The following is a 19,509-nucleotide window of genomic DNA, read 5'->3' on the forward strand; positions in this document are numbered from 1 at the left end:
AAATATCTATATATTTCTATATCTAAATAACAACTGTATTTTTTCCCCCTATTTGCTTTGTAAGCGCTGGTCCCAGATCAGTTGAGTCATCGAGCCGGTCGCTATGCTGTGACACGACAACGAAACGGAACTGACAGCAGATCAGTTTCTCACCGAACCGACCGCTGACGGACCGAATGAGGAAATGCGTCATCACGTCGCCGTTGACGTGGCTGCTGGAGGAAGCTCTTCCCGGTTGTCGTGCCAGCCAGGCTCCTCGGCTCCTCCGGGCTCCTCCATTCACTGGGGATACCTGTGCCAAAAAAAAAACAACCAAGAGATAACTCCACTAGCAAACAAAGAGCCGGTTTACGGTTTGTCTTCTTGTGTCTTTTAAAAGAGGTAGCCGGTTGAATCAGCCGCTGACTCGCTGCCAGACATGGAGACGTACGGCAACTCCAACAAGAAGCAGAAGCTAAGCAACGCTGCCGAGAGCTGGGTGAGTTTTCTTTGGCAAACTTATCTTAACTCAACACCTCGATTCACCAACCAACCTGTACGCTAATGAACTAGTTATGAGTTAACAGGCTAACAGGTCAGACAGCTAGCCAATTAGCATGCTCAACAGTATGGTGCTATACAGAAACAGCTAACGTTACATTTAACGTCTTGGTTGCTAGCAGCGCCGTGACTGAAAAAGTGGCTAATCAGACATCTGCTGCTAATGCAGGTAATGAAGGGGCATCGACTGTTTGGTTAAAGCCATGCAGCTGTGATAACATTCACTCACCCTGCAGGTCCTAGTTTTCTTTTAAACTACTTTTGTGTGCACATATTCATGTTTCCTTGATGGTTAAAAACACACTAACACTGACTGAGCTGCAGTATTTACAGTCATCAAGGATAAAAATACATCACTCACACAATGTGGTCCACCAATCAGCATCAGACAAACATAAAGAGCTGACTCACTGTGTCATTAATCAATTAGTCGACAACAGCAGTGTTAATCAATTAATGTTTTAGTCGTTCATGAAGCCTTATCACAGTGATATGTTGTGGTAACCACGTTATGACATTTTATAAACAAAATGGCCAATTGAGAAAATAAACAATAGATTCATGGATAATGAAAATTGTTAGGGATGCATGATACAGCAAATTCCAAAAAACACTAAAGGGCAGCACATCTCAAATTTCCAAGCCTGGGAGGACAAAATAAAAAAAACAAACTAAAATGACAACAAAGGGACATAGATTATAAATAGGCCTAACTCAATAGCATTTTAAAGCTGAATTTATTAACAGTAATTTAGTGAAACGATGAAGTTTCTCCCAATATTGGGAAATTTAAATCATCTGCTGTTTAATGGTATCTGTGAAATTCTAGCTGATATAGTAGGTGGCATTTTTTTCACCTTGAAAGTTGGTTTACGATCTGCCAATAAACACAGAGAAGAAAAAGAAGAAGGAAGAGAAGAAGCAAAATGAGAAGAACAAGTGTAGCCCATTGTGCATCTGATGTCAAAATGCTGCACCTGTAATGTAGAGCCACGTAGTGCAGACTAGAGGAAGGCAACGTGATTGTAACTTTCAGAGAGGAGGAAAAAGTCTATGAGTTTTTACATGACAAATCTTATTAGATCTGTGAATACTAAATCATCATCTTTGCTAATTACACCTTGACCTTTCTTACCCTCAGGAATGCATAAACTACAGGTAGGAACTTCTTTTTAAAAAACAAAATAATAATTTGTCTTATTGCTGTCAGTTAGAGAAGCAAGGGTTATGGGTTCTTGGTATTGGCTGAAAGAAAACCCATATCGTGCATCCCCTTAAAAACAATCATTACTTTCAGCTTTCTTAATATTCTGGGAATGTTGTCCGATGTGATCAACTTAAATTTGTTGATCTGTTCATGTTTACTTCCTCTCTTTCAATTTGAGTTTTTCATTAACTTGTTTAACTGTGATTCAAGTGGGCTGAATTGACAGCAAATCTTATTCATTTCAGGGAATGCAACGTGCAACCAATGTCACCTATCAAGCTCATCATGTCAGCCGAAACAAGCGCGGGCAGGTTGTTGGCACGAGAGGAGGGTTCAGAGGATGCACCGTGTGGCTGAGTGGTAGGTTATGAGCTGTCAGCAGCTTTGATTGACAAAAGTTCAAGAAGGTGTCCCTTCTTCACATGTATGTCATCTCATGGCATCTGTGTCATTCTGTGCCAAGGTTTGTCCGGTGCAGGGAAGACCACAGTGAGCATGGCTCTAGAGGAGTACCTGGTGTGTCACGGTATCCCCTGCTACACACTGGATGGGGACAACATTCGTCAGGGCCTGAACAAAAACCTCGGCTTCAGCCCAGAGGACCGTGAAGAGAACATTAGACGCATTGCTGAGGTGGCCCGGCTTTTTGCTGATGCTGGGCTGGTCTGCATCGCCAGCTTCATCTCTCCCTACAGCAGGGTGAGTGACTCTCCAGAGAAAGCATCAGCGGTTCAGTGAGGGAAATGGATGACGAGAGGGATAAATGTGACTGGTCTTCACTAATACTCTTGAAAATGTGTCCGTCATTCTGTTATACAGTCTTTATTGAACTATATTAAGATCAATTGAGAACCTATTGTGAATAGCTTTGTTCTAGCCTGAATGAAAATTGACTCTAATAGGCTTTACATTGCATTTACATTACATTATTACATTAGCATTGTAAATTTCACATAAAATTTTGGAACTTGTAAATCTTGGAACGTTAGTGATGACGTTATTGATTATGTCACCGCGCGTCATCCTTATTGTACTGAAATTGATGATGCCAGTTCCAAGAATAGAAGGAAGTTGTGTTATAGCATGATAAAATCAGGCTTTTGAAGGCAGGATTTTATGTGTTCTGGGCCTGAATTTGAAATATACCTGGGCTTTCTATTTTGAGTTATTATTTTGAAAAGTGAATTTATCAATATTAATTTTGAATCAAGAATGACCAAAGGAAAATAAGATTAAAATAAAAAATTACATTATTTGTAGTGCAGCGACTGTAATTTTTTTCCCTAATTAAGGACTCATGATTAGCATCCATGTTTTACCTTATACTTTTTGTTATGTGAAGCCAATTCTGAGCTGTGGTTGCTCCCAAAGGAGCTAATTTACTGCACCCCACAATGAATGGTGTTCTCAACATTTTGTTTGCTAAAAACCGAACCTGATAGGCCTTGATTAAAGGTGCAATATGTAAAAATAGATCAAGAGTCAAGGTCGAATTTGTACTCCAGACAAATAGAAGGCAGCATATCACCATAGTAACAGCCAGTTGTTGCTAACTGTAGCTGCCATTAGCTGTGCACAGTTAGCCATGCAGCTAATGCTCCTGTTAGATGATTCTGCATGAACTGGGAGTAAACACTGGGTAGTGTTAGTATTGTTTACTATCAAACTATTACAAAGTGGCTCGGGGTTAGCTGGTTAGCATGCTAACTTCTGTAGAAATCTCTGCAACACAATACATAGATGCCTTTGACATAGAGTCAAAACTGTTTTTTTCACATTCTGTAAATAATGTCAGCTAATTTTTGAATGTTTTAAACTATAATTATTACATATTGCAACTTTAAATGCTAGCTTTCACTAGCTCTTTGGCTAAATCATGTGTGTCCCTCACTGTGTATTTGGTTATTATCTGTCAGGATCGTCTCAATGCCAGGAAGATCCACGAGGCCGCAGGGCTGCCTTTCTTTGAGGTGTTTGTGGACGCTCCACTAGATGTCTGTGAGCAGAGGGACGTGAAAGGGCTGTACAAGAGGGCCCGGGCAGGGGAGATAAGAGGTAGAGTATAGTTTGATACTGTTTATGTGCAGCGCAGCAGCAGGTCCAAGGCCTGGGTCCTTGTATCTGTTATGTGATCAGGACAGTCAGGTTTCACACTTGAACTGACATACAGAGACCTCTGTCACATCTGTAAATTTTGACCTGAAAGAGACTCAGTCAAATTGTAATTCTACAACAAAGAGCAAATCTATAAGTTGGAAAACTTTGCATTTAAGGTGTAGACACTTTTACAACGCACATGCTACAGTTTCATCAGTGTTACTTCTGCTGTTATCATAAATTTCCACACTTTCTGTTTGAGTTATTGCTTATCAGATAAGATTACACAGAAATGACATGACAGTGACAATAAAACTGATGCATCACTGTTGGAGGAAGAGTCTCTTACCACACTGTTGTGATCTTGACGCAATTTCCTGGGTTTTGTTTAATTTCTGTGGAGCAGTTTGGTTTTTGTGTGAGTCTCATTTTTGTCTTAGGTAGTTTTTTTTAATTAGAAATAATTCAGTCCTGACCTGTTCTCAGAAGCACCAGTAGTATGAATAAAGCAGCTATTAATCATTGAGGTTTGTTTTAAAAGGTATTTCAAGATGGAACCTTATTAATTTTTAAAAACATTTACAGGTGCTGTTGTTTAAGCCTTGTAAAAGGATCCATATTCCACACAGTGGTCATTTCAAACCCATACAGTAATGGAAATAGAAAAAGAGTAAGCTCTTCATGTTGATAAGGAGTTTTTTTGCTCACACTGTGTATTTAATTCTCTTTATTTTCACAGGTTTCACTGGAATTGACTCAGAATATGAGAAGCCAGAGGCTCCAGAGCTGGTGCTGAAGACCGACTCCTGCAGTGTGAATGAGTGCATACAGCAGCTTATTGACTTGCTTCAGGAGAGGGTGAGGGGAAAAAACATCGTGCTGCAGCAAAATATGTGTATCATGTTTAGAATCAGCTGCATGTTGTTTTTATTGGCTCTGTCCCGTCTCAATAATATCCGTGTGACCTTCACAGAGACAGCTAGGGGCTTGAAGTTTAGACTTACACATAAAACTGTTCTGTTTTTCCTCTAGTGGCCACTAGGGGGTAGTGAAGCCTCACATTTGAATGAATGTTGATGTTGCAGCATCTGTGTTTAATGTGTCATGTAAATCAGTATCTCTTTAGTGAATAGTAAACACCTACTAATGTCTTCATTTTGTTGGATGTTTTTTATAATGATGACATTTGTAATTATTAATTTCATATTCTTGTGATTCTGCAGGATATAGTTCCCGTTGATGCATCTTATGAAGTGAAAGAGCTGTACGTTCAGGAGAATAAACTGGACCTGGCTAAGGCTGACGCAGAGACTCTGCCTGCTGTTCAGATTGGGAAGGTGCTTCTAATTTTTCTTTATTATTTCGGATATATCTTAATAACTAAATAACGCTGAATTACTTTTATTGATAGCCTTTTTATATACTGTATACAGAGCAGTTATTTATCTATCCACTGATACATTTACCTATAGCCTTTTCATTTAACTTCATTTATGAGAAGCTGTTAGTCAGTATGTCACTTACTTTATGTGACTGTGTGTCTGATCCCCAGGTGGACATGCAGTGGGTGCAGGTGCTGGCTGAAGGCTGGGCCACTCCTCTGAATGGCTTTATGAGAGAGAGAGAGTTTCTGCAGTGTCTTCATTTTGACTGTCTGCTGGATGGTAAGATGATTGTGTTTTTTTTCCCCAGAAAAATAACATTTTAAGATTTCACTGTGAAAATCAGTGCTGCTATACTTGAGGAAAGGCACTAGATGGAGATGAGTGCTCATAAAATTCTTTTTTTTCTTTCTTTCTTTCTTTCTTTAAAAAGTTTCCATCACTTGACACTTTTTTAGTTTTGTGTTAGTTTTATCAGTTGAACCACACGTCTGTCAGCTGTTGCATTTTGTGCTCCCCTCTGGCATTTTTTTTTTTACTTTATTCCAAAAATTAATTGATTAAATGGAGCATTACATTAGATTAACAAATACTCCCTGCATGTGTCCTACTTTAAAGCATATTTTGCACTGTTGGATGTGCTGAAAGGCTTAAATGAGGCTGCATTTTACGGCAATGATGTACAGCTTGGCTAGGTGGCAGAATGGCACAGTGATACAATCAGGAATGACTTGGACTTAGATGCAGAATTTGAAGAATGATGATGTTGTAGGAATGCCTTGGTTTTTTTGGCACTTCATCCAAAACGAATATCACATTGGGTGTAGAGCCTCTTGGTGTAATTACAGCAATTTCTCATGCATTGTTTGAAACTCCAAGAAAAAGTCAATTTATTTTTATTGCCCATACGACCACTCAAACCAGTTGTGTGTTGTTTTGCCAAGTATTTTGTTACGTACACACACAGCAAAATGAAAAATACATAAAATAAATTGGAAGTTAACATAGCCTGTATTTCATGTTGAGATCTTGACAGGTATATGTTACAACCACTGTCCTCACTGAAGGATAAAACCTTCAGATTCTTACAACGCAGAGCAAAATCACAGATGATTTAAGTTTTCTTCCCAGGAAAGACAGCTAGAGGCAGAAACTGAGCTGTCTGGACAGGAGGGAGGCAAAAATATATATCGATGTGAAAAGTCTTGATTCCGCTTTTCCCGTTTGTCCGGAGGGAGAGGGACACAGAGGAAGAGGCTTCTGTATTGATTGACACCACACACCACTGTTTGTCCATTTTCACTTCCTTCCAGGGATTTGACAGTGAATGAATTGATCCCCTGCTATTTAACACTAAAACTGGTGGGGAAGCAGAAAGAGGCATGTTTAGCTAATCAAATGGTCTGCAAAAATAAACGGAGACCCAAATTCAAGCTTGTGTCTCTCTCACTCGGACATTTGGCAGTCTTGTGTGTGTGTGCGCGCTTTATTGGAACCAGCTGTGAGCTCTACACTGTGACAGAGGGGACGAGAAGAGGGTCCAAAGGGGGAGGGCAGGGGCTGCAACAGTCGGCGTCCCCTCCTGTTTCCACTGCATTTTGATGTGATGTGATGTGAAAAGCGTGCCGGTCGAAATGTTTTCATCAACCTGGACGGTAAAATGAAGCCGCCAACATAACACTGTCACTGCACAGCTCCAAATCATAAAATGAGAAGGGGTCAAGATCCAGCTTAGCTTAAGAGGGGATTTTCCTCCTCAAGCTTCTTAAATTGCAGCCTTGAAGACTCGCTGCAGCCTGTGGTTTAGCTGTATATTCCGCGTTTAGCCTGAAGGGGTACAGCATGGAAACTTAATTAGAATGGGTGAGCTGTTTTGTTGATACCCAACCTTTGAACGTTTTAACCTGCCTTTTGTAGGATGTCTGTTCTCAGTGTCCCTGTGCTTTGCATTGGGATCCTTTTACATTGTCTGTCTTGGATCGTTATCTGATATTAAAGATGCCTGGTGGAGTTTTTTTAAATCATGCAGTATTCACATTCATGTTTGCCAGTTTGTTGTCTTCTTCACTGCTTCTTCACTTCTTAGATTTTTACTGCCATCATTTGATGATCATTGGAAAAGTTTGAAAATGGTGCCAGCACTGAGTATTGGGTTGGCCACGTGTCCATGCATGATGCAAACAAGATGGGGGGTTGCTCACACACATTGCTCCATATTGATACTAGCCGTCATAAATACCATACGGTGCCTTTAATATAGCTTAAACTGGAACAACGGATGACATAGTGATAATTGGAACACTTCCATGTATTTCACAGTGAAACAATTAGTTAATTTTCCTTTTATATATCAGCAGAAATTCATTGGCAAAAATAAGTAATGTTGTTCCTGGTTTTAGCTTCTTGAAAGTGATTAATCGATTATCTAAATGTTGGCATTACATAAAAATGTTCTTTGTTCTCCATTGTCCTAGGTGGTGTCATCAACCTGTCGGTGCCTGTGGTGCTGCCAGTCTCCACTGCAGATAAAGAGCGTTTAGATGGTGTGACAGCTATAGCCTTGGTCTATGAGGGCAGACGAGTGGCCATCCTTCGCAACCCAGAGTTTTATGAACACCGCAAAGAAGAACGATGTGCTCGTCAGTGGGGCACCACCTGCAAGGACCACCCCTACATCAAGGTAAATTTCTGAGATGACAAGTTCAGGGTCACAACTTTCACAAATCTGAATTTAAAATATGGGCTTATATGTTGGAAGTGCTCTTGAAAACCTAGAGCTCAGCATTGGGGAAAGTCCAGAGCAGCATTGCAGAGCTGCAGACGGTCTGTCTCAGTGTGCTATGTGATAAACACTGCATGTGAAAGCAAACCGCCTCCCTGGATTCGGCACTGATAGAACACAGATCCGGGCTGGACTTTTCACATTGCTTATGGAAAGACTGAATAGGTGGAGGAGTGGAGCTTTTTCTCACAGTCTGTCAGGACGCCCAGTGTAATCACTTGATCTTCTCAGTCCACCCTCATTTTGCAGGTGTTATATTTGGATGCTGAGTCTCTCGCACAGCCTCCACCAAATGCGTTTGAGAATGTTCTGCACAGCTCAACAGGCTGTGGGATCACTGCCAGCTTCCACCTTTCCGCTCACCCAACCCTCCGCCAAATATACCCAGGAATTGTTTCCATCTGTCTCCTATTGACTGCTGCGGGGCTCAGGTAGACTCAGTGGCGAGATAACGTCCTGAAATGATCCTGCACACCCTGCGGAAAGTGCCATTGGCTCGTAGCCGGAAAAGAACAGAACGGTCTGGTGTCGCAGACAAAGACAGTTGTCTTTTTATAAACCCATCTGTGTGGACAGGGAGTGCAGGGTTATTTTTAAAAGTTGCTTGTCAGACTTATTTTAAATCCCATTGTTTTCAGGATTAATGCAGTTGTTAATGCACTTGTACTTTGCCAAAGGTGCAAGACAAAATTAATAGTAACCTACGTAGTATTCCCTGATTTCCCTCCCTGAGGTCAGCTCATTGGCTTATTTTAAGGTCCTGTGCTGCTAAAAATCCTGGATGGAGATTAACTTGAACACCAGCCCGCAGCTGTCTCAATATTTCAGTGCAGTTGCTAGACGTTTTTAATCTTAGCAGCAGATATCTTTTTTCTCTCACCTTGTTCATGATTAAGTCTGGCTTGGTAGTGTGTTTAAAGATGCAAGAGGCTTCCAGTTTCATAAATTGGTAAAATGACTCTCCAGTGTCAACACCTGATGATGGCTCAGCACTGGCTCTAAACACACGCTGCTGAGCACTCTGTTATACCACAACTGTCATTCTTTATCCACTCTAACCTGTCACAGCCCCCCATGTGTGTGTTCAGCTTGCTGTGATTAAGGTGTCACTCATTAAAGAGTGTGTGTATGTATACATAAGTGTATGTTTTAACTCCCTGTGCCGGAGCCAGTCTGTCAACACACCTCTGCGCTGGTAGCTACAATGTTTTTTATCCTTTCCGACCCGAAACGACCTGTTCCATATTGCATGCAGTTAATCCACTGCTTCCTGTTTACCTGTCTGTCACTCAAACAGGAGCCCCCTTCATCGGAAACTTTGGTGTAGTGGCTGTTTATTTGTCTAGGGCCCCTTTTTCACATGTGAACTCCTGGGGCTCTTAAAATGGTTAAACAGAGCGCATGTGTACGTGTAAGCATGCTCCTTTTGATATGTCCACGCAGACATTATATTTTCCATTCACTCGTGTTTGGAAAATAATGGCTGTTGATCTCTCCAAAGAATAAGGCTGTTAAGCATCTTTCATGACTCTTCTCAGGCCAGCAGGGGACTGGTTGGATTACTTGCAGTGTGGGAAACAAATCACGACAAGGTCCTGAAAACTTCTTACGAGGGAGCCAAGTGGTTATTGATCACATCACGTAGACACCTCTGCTGCGGACAGCTTCTGATTTTGATGCATTGTTTGCCAGATCATACTGAAATCAGTCTGTTTGTAAAGTCTGGATATCAAAGAGCATTGTTGTTTTTTTCACATGATAAATTACATGTCAGTGAAATGAGTGACATCTTTTTTCATCAACTTCCAGATCATCTTTTCGCGATGCCTCCAGACTTATGGTTTCATTTGTGGCCCTTTGTTTTTAGTTCTCTCCGTCTTCTTTTATTACCCACCGAGCCTGCAGAGAATTGTCACTTTGTATCACATTAACATCGTACAGGCTAGTGTTTTCAGTAACTCAAGCTACACGCTCATAAATGCCACAAGAGGCAGGCGAAAGATGTTGCCTGAAACAATAGCAGCCCTTGCCTGGATCCAGAGCACTCCTGTGACATTATTGGATGAATCTCTTGAGGGGAAAAATTTCTCGCCAATGTGGTCATGAGCTCATCACCAGGTTATATTGTGGAACACAATCTGAGTTCGTCTCCGCTCTGTTATTGAAATTAAGGTAGTTGATGCGGCCAAGAGCAGAGGAGTCGTAACGCCAGAGTTTTGTTGACTGTTTAACGACACACAGTCTCTGATTTATGCCGTTGTATCCTCGTTACAACTGGGTTATAACTCGTGGGTTTTATTAGAATTCACGCTGGCCTGGTTCCAGCACAGTGAAGTTTTTATGGACCACAGTGTCTTAAGTCTGGATTATGTTTGAGTTGTGTTCCCTGTCATGATCACTGTGACTCCTTTTCAGATGGTGATGGAAAGTGGAGACTGGCTGGTCGGGGGGGACCTGCAGGTCCTGGACAGGATCCGCTGGAATGATGGACTGGATCAGTACCGACTGACGCCCACTGAGCTCAAACAGAAGTTTAAAGAAATGAATGCAGGTACGGGCCAAGTACTGTTGGAACTTGTTTATTTATTCATTTTTTCCATAAAATGGTGATGAGATCTTGAACCAAGGATTTTGTACAGAGACAGTAGATTCACATTTAGTGGTATAATTTGCATAATGAAGCAGAAATGTAAAATGGAAATGCAGAAATAAATAAGACGGGGAAATAAATAGGGGGAAAAAAATACAGGAATAAATGCGTAAATACATTTCCCTCGGGATCAATGAAGTATCTGTCATTCATCTATATATCTACCTATCTACCTACCTACCTACCTACCCACCCATCTGTCCTTCCTATCTTTCTGTCCTTTCTTCCATCCACACACAGCACCACTGTCATAGGCTATGACTTCTGACATTTAACCTATCATATAGTGTTGTGGACAGGACATTGGGTGAGTGGTGATTACAGACAGAGAAAAGCAGCTACATCAGAGCCAAAGTAGAATTTCTTTTTAATGAATTTAAGCCGGACCCCTTTTCTTTCTTTTCTTTTCTTATTTTATTTGCTGATCTCAAAGATGATTCAACTTTTGATTCAAAACTGTGATACAAAACGACCATGAGTTTAGTAATCTGCTGCACCCCTAGCCACAATATTTATAAACTGCTACCTTTTTTCTTAAAAAGTAGAGGACAAAGTGGATAATCCGCTCTCTGCAATCCTTTTTTCTTTGTTTAGTCTTTGGGATGGAAGTAAGGGAGACAGTAGGGAATTCATGGGAACACTCTGGTGTGATTCAGTCCCTCATTGTATGTGGTTTCAGTGGTCGGGCACTTAGCTGCTTGATTATCACTGGGTACATTGTGGCCTTTTGTTTGTTTTATACAGATGTGTTCAGATGTGTTTGGTCGCAACTTAAACCCTTCTTTTTCTCTCTATTTAGATGCTGTATTTGCCTTCCAGCTCCGCAACCCAGTCCACAATGGCCATGCTCTTCTGATGCAGGACACCCACAAGCGTCTCATCGAGCGGGGCTACCGCCGGCCCGTTCTGCTGCTCCACCCCCTGGGAGGTTGGACCAAGGACGATGACGTGCCGCTGCCCTGGCGAATGAAGCAGCACGCCGCTGTGCTGGAGGAGGGCGTCCTGAATCCAGACTCCACCATCGTAGCTATCTTTCCTTCACCCATGATGTACGCCGGGCCAACTGAGGTGATGATCATCAAGAATGCCCTATTTGTGGTTACATGCTTGAGGTGTATTTTACAAAAGCCTTAATGTTTTCCTCAAAACTGACACGGAACAAAAAATGTGACTGCAGCGCAGAGTAATGCCGACAGACGCTGTCACATACTTGGTGTCTGCAGATTTTTGAGGGTAAAAAATGGCAGGAAAGGGAATTTATGACTGTCCTAAGGCGCTCTGTTTAGTGTTACCATGCCATACACAAAACCACCTCGTGTGACTGAGTGTAGCTGTGTAGCTGGAAATCTTTTAATCATTCACTTATGATAATGGGAAAGCTACAGCATAAATTATTGGGTGCAGATTGGAGGCTGGTGGATGTCAGGCATTATTTATTCAGTTTGTGATTCTGAAGGGGAGGGTTAGAGCCAGGCTGTGCTCCAGTTATTGTTCTGACCTTGTTTACCCTTTAATAACAGCATATACTGTTGGTCTGCCCACCACTCAAATATTAAAACTACCTCGTTAGTGTTTGTCATGCCAGAATGTTCTTTGGCAACGCAATGAAAGCCTGTAACTTCCACTTGTTTTGTAAGACTAATCTGAATATTGTACTTCCTAACAAAAATACAAAGTACACAGGGAAGAATCTAATGGCACTGGTATTAGTAATTGTAGTATCTGAATATGGGCTGTGTAAGTTTCTTCGTTGCTTGAGCATTTTGATAATTTTATAGTATTTAGATAGCACCTAGACCTGCTTAATAATAATTTTAAAAAATGGATGAAATATGGCACCTTTAATATTTCTCCAGTATTTACAGTTCTTCTGTTTTTCTTTTATTTCCTCGTCCACAGGTTCAGTGGCATTGCAGAGCTCGGATGGTGGCCGGAGCCAACTTCTACATTGTGGGCCGTGACCCTGCAGGCATGCCCCACCCTGACACAGGAAAGGACCTGTACGAGCCCACTCACGGGGCTAAGGTCCTCACTATGGCTCCAGGTCTCATCACCCTGGAGATTGTACCCTTTAAAGTCGCTGCTTACAACAAGGTCAAAAGAGCAATGGACTTTTACGATCCCAAAAAGTGAGTTGTTTTTCTTGTTTCTGTTATAATTACATTTTTTAAAGCCTTTTTTTGTGTCCCATGGTATTTAAGTTTATCAGGGTCTTGGAATACAGAAATAGTTTGAGTCAAAGTGGAAGTTATCACTCACACTGAAATAAAAAGCTTATTTGTGGATTTATTCCAGAGTAATACATCTCATTTATCCCAATTAGGACCTGAATACTAAACAGACAGTACATTCTCTAAATTAATTACTCATTAGACTTGTCTTGTTTAAACAAAACCCTTTCATCCATTTCCTTTCCTTCTTCTATCAACGGTAAAAAATCCAAGCCAAGAATAACAGGCATTGTTTTTCTTTCCTATATGGTCCAAAGGTTTTGGGGATTAGTATGAGCTTTCTTGTTGCTCAGAAATTAAAGAGACCTGTTATTAATTAAAGTCTGTATAGGGACACTGCACATGATGACTCACAAAAATCATGCAATCTCACTGCCTGTTGTCCGGATTTGATGCAACCCCCCCAATCAGGTTATGCAACTTAAGCTGAGTTTCACCAGACTAATCAAAAGATTGGCTTTGTTTTCCATGATGCATATTTTTGATGTTGAGTACAAAGCAAATTGTTGGTCGGGAACATCTAGTACTTCTTGTGCTGCTAAAAATGGTATGTTTAAAAAATGACTGAACACTTGTTTAGTACATTGACCCCGAGGGTCAGACATTTCAGAAAACAGAACAACATTTCAGAAAACGGAACGACATTTCAGATAACAAACATTTCGGAAAATGCGAGAGCATTTCAGAAAACACAGCAACACATCAATCAGAAATGTTGTGTTTTCTGAAATAATTGTAAACATACATATATAATATGGTATATAATAAGTTAAAAAAATTCTATAATATGCTTTGTAGTTGTATCAACACATTAAAAAAAGAACTCATTGGCCTACAATGAAACACATTTAAAACACATTTCAGAATATCATGTAAAATCTCTCCCATCATTAGATAGACTGGACTGTTATTTGTAATAGGATCTCATTGACCCAGTGACTTTATCATTCAAATTCTAACCTTAGAGAGCAAATGCAAGATGGTAACTGGGTTTCCAAAGTCTGTAGTCGTCACTCACTCACTTAGATTTATGGCATTCCATTCTCTCATGCACACTGACAGCGCCTTGCCAGATTTCAGGAGGAATATGGATGCTTATCCTAATCACCAGCAAAACCCCTCAGTCTTCCTGTAAAGTGTAATGGCTCACATCACAAGCAAGCTGTTTCTAATTTGACACTGTATAAAAATGTTCTCGGAAGAATTTGCCTGGAGCTCTTTCACCTCACGCCATGTGAACCGTTGGGTCTTCTTCCCAGTTTCTCTTTGCTTCAGAGTAACATGACTTGCCCTTTTATACAAGAGCAATTAGATATTTTACTTCATAAACAGCAGGACTTTGACCCTCTCTGAGTGTAATTTCATGTAAGATGATTGTAAATGTCTGCTGACAAGATGTCTAAAACTGTCTTGATTATCCCTGACAGTAATAGAGGAGGCTAGTGAAGATGTGATGAACTTGTGCCAGCACTGCGCTCAGCTCCTGTCGTGGATGACGGCTCGACTTGGCTGCTTGCTTCAAACAAAGTTGTTCATATCTTTTCTGAACGAGGGGAACTTAAGGTGCAGCAAGGAGCCATCTGTCATAGAGAAAGAGGACATAGTTGACATGAGAATGTTTGAAAGTTTAAATCTACAATCTGATTATCAGAAAAGGGGCTTCCTGACAGTATTTAATTTGAAGCATGGGATAGCAACCAGATGTTTGACAGTAGTGTGTGTGATACCCTAAAGTGATATTACAGTTTTTTTTTTACACATCTAAACCAGTGTTAAGGGTTTCATTTGATAAGTAGTCGCATTAATGTTGGTTTGTTTTTAACATATCAACTTACAGGTATATTATATCAGGCTTGTATTGTATTGAATAGCAATTGGTTAGTAGTACTAACCCATCTATGGGTAGAAAGTGGCATAAAAATTTGAATTCCAGGCACTCAAGTTGATCGTTTAGAGCAAAGAATCTCTAACAGATGTGTGCTCATTCATTATAAAACCACACGGTGTATCACAAATTTCCCTTTTTTTATTTTTACATTTATTTCTTTCCTCCACCACCAAAAGTTCTCCAGTTATCAGCTGTTTCTTCATCATAAATTAATTATCGGAGATGGTTGTTGTTGGTTGTATCATCTACGGTAGAGCCTAAGTCCTCTTGAAGGCTTAATTGTTTGTTTTTTTAACCCTTTAAATTCGACTTGTATTTACATGCAATATTTGCAAGATTTTACTTCAAGACAGGGGCGGACTCGGGATGTTTGAGGGGCAGGGGCAGAAAAAAATAAAAAGGTCACCACATATATGCAGGGGGCACAAGCGCACAGAAAGTTGTGATATATTTATAGTGAAGAGAGGGCACCGGCTTTATTTTGAACACAAGGGTATCTTAAAATCAGATTTTCAATGATCACAGAGAAAATTCAGTTTCAGTTATGAATGTAAAAACATCCTGCTAATTTCAAACTCTACATACACCTCATTCTACAGAGTGAAGCTCAAATATTCAACTGTAGGAGCAAGAAGAAACGCACATTTTTGTCTTTAAACACAGGCATATCAATTATACTTGTCCTCCGACACACTGATTTTGAAGAATTCCTAAATGTTGAAAGGCAGCTGGACTGACCTTGCTTTTCAAACACCATTGCAGTGGCGTGCTAGAGCTTACTGGATTGTCACAGTATCTCTCCAGCCACAGAGCTATTTGGGAGGAATTATGAATGAATCAGCTGCCAGAAATGTCAGAACAGAGCACTCATCATGTCTTATTTCACGGGGTTGGATGTAGGGATGTCTTGAGCCGGTCCTAAGTATCTGGACCGATCCGGGCATATTTTTAAATTATCCGTATAGATCAGAAGTGGAATGTGTAATGTTGTAACAGCTTGGTTTTGGTTTCAAATTGTGTTTGCAGAAATGCTAACAGGCCTGCTCCTACGCATTGATGCACTTGATACCAGGGCAGCAGGGAGTTATTGTTGACTCATTTCCTGTGCTGTTGATATGCATCTTCTCATTGATTTTACTCAAAACTCTATTCTCTCTTGTTTTTTTTCAGCCATCAAGATTACGATTTCATCTCAGGCACACGTATGAGGAAGATGGCCCGCGAGGGAGAGAATCCTCCTGATGGCTTCATGGCACCAAAGGCTTGGGCTGTGCTGAAAGAATACTATAAGTCACTGGAGAAGGCCTAAAGGCTGAGTCTTAGATGAAAAAAAACACATGGAAACACATTGGTTTCTACTGATGTTTTAAATGACGAATGTGGGGGACCACTCATCTACTATCAAAAACCACACTGACTTCTTCCTGTGCCACTTGTACACTCACTCTCAGTTGTTTTTTAGTCCTATCATGTTTGTGTTTTAACTGTATGTACATTAAATAAAGTAGGTAAGGTCAAAAAAATTTCACAGTAGATGTTTGTGTTACTCACTAACTTTATAACTGTATATTCTGACGACTGGTTACAAAAATATTATGTAAAAAAGAAAAGGATCAAAACTGATAATGACCTGTATTGACAGTACTGTTGACCAGTACTCAAATAGGCGCGGATGGATGTTCAGTATTCGTGATGTCCAAATTGAAAAAGTTACTGCACCTGCTAGAGTTCACCTAACTCACCCAAACAAGTCGCTCTGTACTGTATGTTTGCAAGTGACAGTGGTAATTGCTCAGAATTTGGTGTACACAAGTATTTGATGTAAAAGTTGAGTGCCTTGGTCTGCAGAAAGTGAATTCACATGTCTTGTTTGAATTAGGACACACAGACACCACCTGCTTCTTGTCTCACTTGTGTTAATGTTACACTGAATAGGTCCATACATTTTTTTTATAGGGATATGAGACCCTAACCTACCTTAACTCCTAGGAAAAAACGTTTAACTTTTTTTTTTTTAGTCATATTTAGTCTATTTATTCTGTCCTAACATTAACTTCTTTTCTCTTTTTTTAACTGTGATGTGCATGTAGTTTTGGTGCTCGTCTCTCAACAGTGTTGATATTTTGTTACGTTTTCATTTTTTCTGTTCATCGGTTGCTAATATTTTCCATGTGGTAAATCATTTTTAAGAGTTGGCCTGTATAAACAGATGGTTGATGGTTACCATCATGGGATCAGATTTGTAATCTTCCTTGTCCAATAAACCATTTTTAGCAAAAAAGAATTTGTTTACTTTTCCTTTCTGTAATCTTTGGATTTGTAGCACTCAGTGCCTGGTATATGTTTTCTTTTTTGTTTTTTTTGCAGCACACCAAAGAGTTTAAAATGCATAACATATTCTCAACTTAATTTTAAATGACAGCACTGAATTACATGTATTTTAGAAACTAACCTACACTGATGGGATGTCATCACTTTTTAGCTGCTTGTGACATCTCAATAGCTCTAGATCTTTTCATGTCTTTCTGACCAACCTGTTTCAAGTGCATTTTGTCGTCTATATGAACAATGCACTCTTCAACATGTAATTTCTTAGAAAGTACTGATTTCTGTTGGAACCTTTGTGACCTCCCAGTTGGTCAATCAGCTGTATATTGAATGAGACAGACCCTCTAGTGACCCTAATCAGACTCAGACATACACGCACGCTGTATACAAAGAGCTGCAGCTGGCTCCCAGATGCAGCGGCGCAGTGAAAGTGGAACATACAGGGTTAAATCCAGACAGAGAAGAGTGGCTCTGTCAGAAATACCCTGGATACTTCATCTAATCCAACTCCAAGATGTAATGAAGAGACCTGCCAGCAGCATTTTTTTTCTACTTTTCACCAGATCTTGTTCAATCTTAAATGGTAATCAAGCTGGGTCGTCAGTGCAACTTCAAAAGAAGAGCTCACACAAAATGATCAAATGATTCTGGAGAGGTCTCCTTATGATTTTTGTTTCTCTTGCAACTGTCTGGAGATCAGTGTTCTCTGTGTAATGCAGGTGTCTGTTACTACGTGTATCATAATCTCCTGATGTTATCTTACTTGAGCCGTGTATTTTTAGCTCTGGGTCCTTTTTCACACTTGTTCTCACCATAATCAGATCTTGCTTCTAAACTTTTTATCCCTCTGAGTGTTGCTACAGTGTGGCACGCTGCCAGAGAAAAAGGTTGAAGGTGCCAGAAGAATTTGCAGTCGTCTGACTACTGTTTACACAATGTATGCCTTCACTCACCTGCACCACTTTATTCCAACTATTGTACGGCTGAATTCAGACAGTCATAAACAGCATTTATTCACAGGAAATGAAACTGGAGGATGTTTTTTCTCATGATCCTAAGCTCAATGCCAAACTTTATTGTTTGCAACTACAGTATATCAAACACGTTGAATGTTACCTCGTTGGAAATATGTTATTAGAAGAAATAGATACAGTATATACAGTGTAAGATTTATAAATGAACAATATGCTCATTTCTCTGTGTTTTTGGAGAGCACTAGGTAATCTATGTATGTACTAAAAAATCTTTATTGTTTCAATACAACACTACAATACTTGAATGTAACTCTTCCTGTGAATCATTCATAACTGATTCATAAACATAAACCCTGACAAATTAACAACAACGCCCTACCCTGCAATATTAAAGAAAGTGAGACAGATTCCTGAATACGTCCCTTTATCTGGATCCACACCAAAAGTTAATGGGGTCTGGTCTTTGCTCACACCCATCTTCCATTCCATGTGTCTTGGAAATCTGCATCAACCAACCAACCAACCGACCAACCCATCAACCAAGCCACTTCCCAACAATCCATCAACAAAGCCAACAACCAACCAACCAACCAACCCACTTACACATTAACCAACCAACCCATCAACCAACCGAACAACCAAACAATCCCTCCAATCAACCGACTCACTAACCAACTAACCCATCAACCAACCCTCCAATCAACCAACCCACCAACCCATCAACAAACCCAACAAACAACCCACCAGCCAAACCTCCAACCAACTTGGCTTTATTGCAAGACCCATTGTAAAGTATGTAAATGTCCCCAGTGTAGCCTTTCACCTCCATACTTATAGAATTGTACATGCATGCAGCATCGTACATGCGATGACATCATAGTTGTCCCATCCCATACCACCAAACGGTTCTCTTACATGGACTCCAGCTGCATTTATCTCCAATTTCCTTCCATCTGGTTTGAGTTCCATTCAAAGCCAGTCGTGATAAATACAGGCTTTAGTTTGCAAAACGCAATGCAGGACATGGTTAAAATTCAAGGAAAACTGTCCCTCAGTGATGCTCTGAGGTGTGTGCAGGGCAGAGTCAGTGCTCATCAGCAGTAACGATTTTGTTTGATCATCTGGACTGTCATGATGGCAGTGGAAAGAGCTATCCTTTTATTATGGACTCCAGTAAAAACTCATATGTGTTTTTATGAGGTTCTGACATATGGCTCACACACTGTACTGTACTCAAATGTACTGTTCATATATAGAGGAAATTCAGTCTCTGGCTCAAGATTTAAATGTATCAAAAATGCATCAACAGAATATTGAATATTTATTTGGTTCCCATCTGGTACATGTAAATGAATCATACCCCAATTTATAACCATAAAGACATTTCACTTGAGGTTTGATTTCATTTCATCATACCCTGTCCACACATA

General features: G+C 40.2%; 1 protein-coding gene across 1 annotated transcript; it reads left to right on the top strand.

Annotated features, from left to right (window-relative positions):
* The first annotated feature begins 194 nt into the window (after positions 1 to 194).
* Positions 195 to 17,061, top strand: papss1 (3'-phosphoadenosine 5'-phosphosulfate synthase 1). Its single transcript, XM_073477578.1, has 12 exons — positions 195 to 478; positions 1,993 to 2,107; positions 2,211 to 2,446; positions 3,664 to 3,802; positions 4,584 to 4,702; positions 5,068 to 5,181; positions 5,397 to 5,508; positions 7,701 to 7,906; positions 10,424 to 10,559; positions 11,458 to 11,726; positions 12,558 to 12,787; positions 15,948 to 17,061. The coding sequence occupies exons 1-12, from the start codon at positions 419 to 421 to the stop codon at positions 16,084 to 16,086; spliced, it is 1,875 nt and encodes a 624-aa protein (XP_073333679.1). The 5' UTR covers positions 195 to 418; the 3' UTR covers positions 16,087 to 17,061.
* Positions 17,062 to 19,509: the final 2,448 nt, after the last annotated feature.

The sequence above is a fragment of the Pagrus major genome, chromosome 1 (assembly GCF_040436345.1).
Source record: "Pagrus major chromosome 1, Pma_NU_1.0".
Lineage (NCBI taxonomy): Eukaryota > Metazoa > Chordata > Actinopteri > Spariformes > Sparidae > Pagrus > Pagrus major.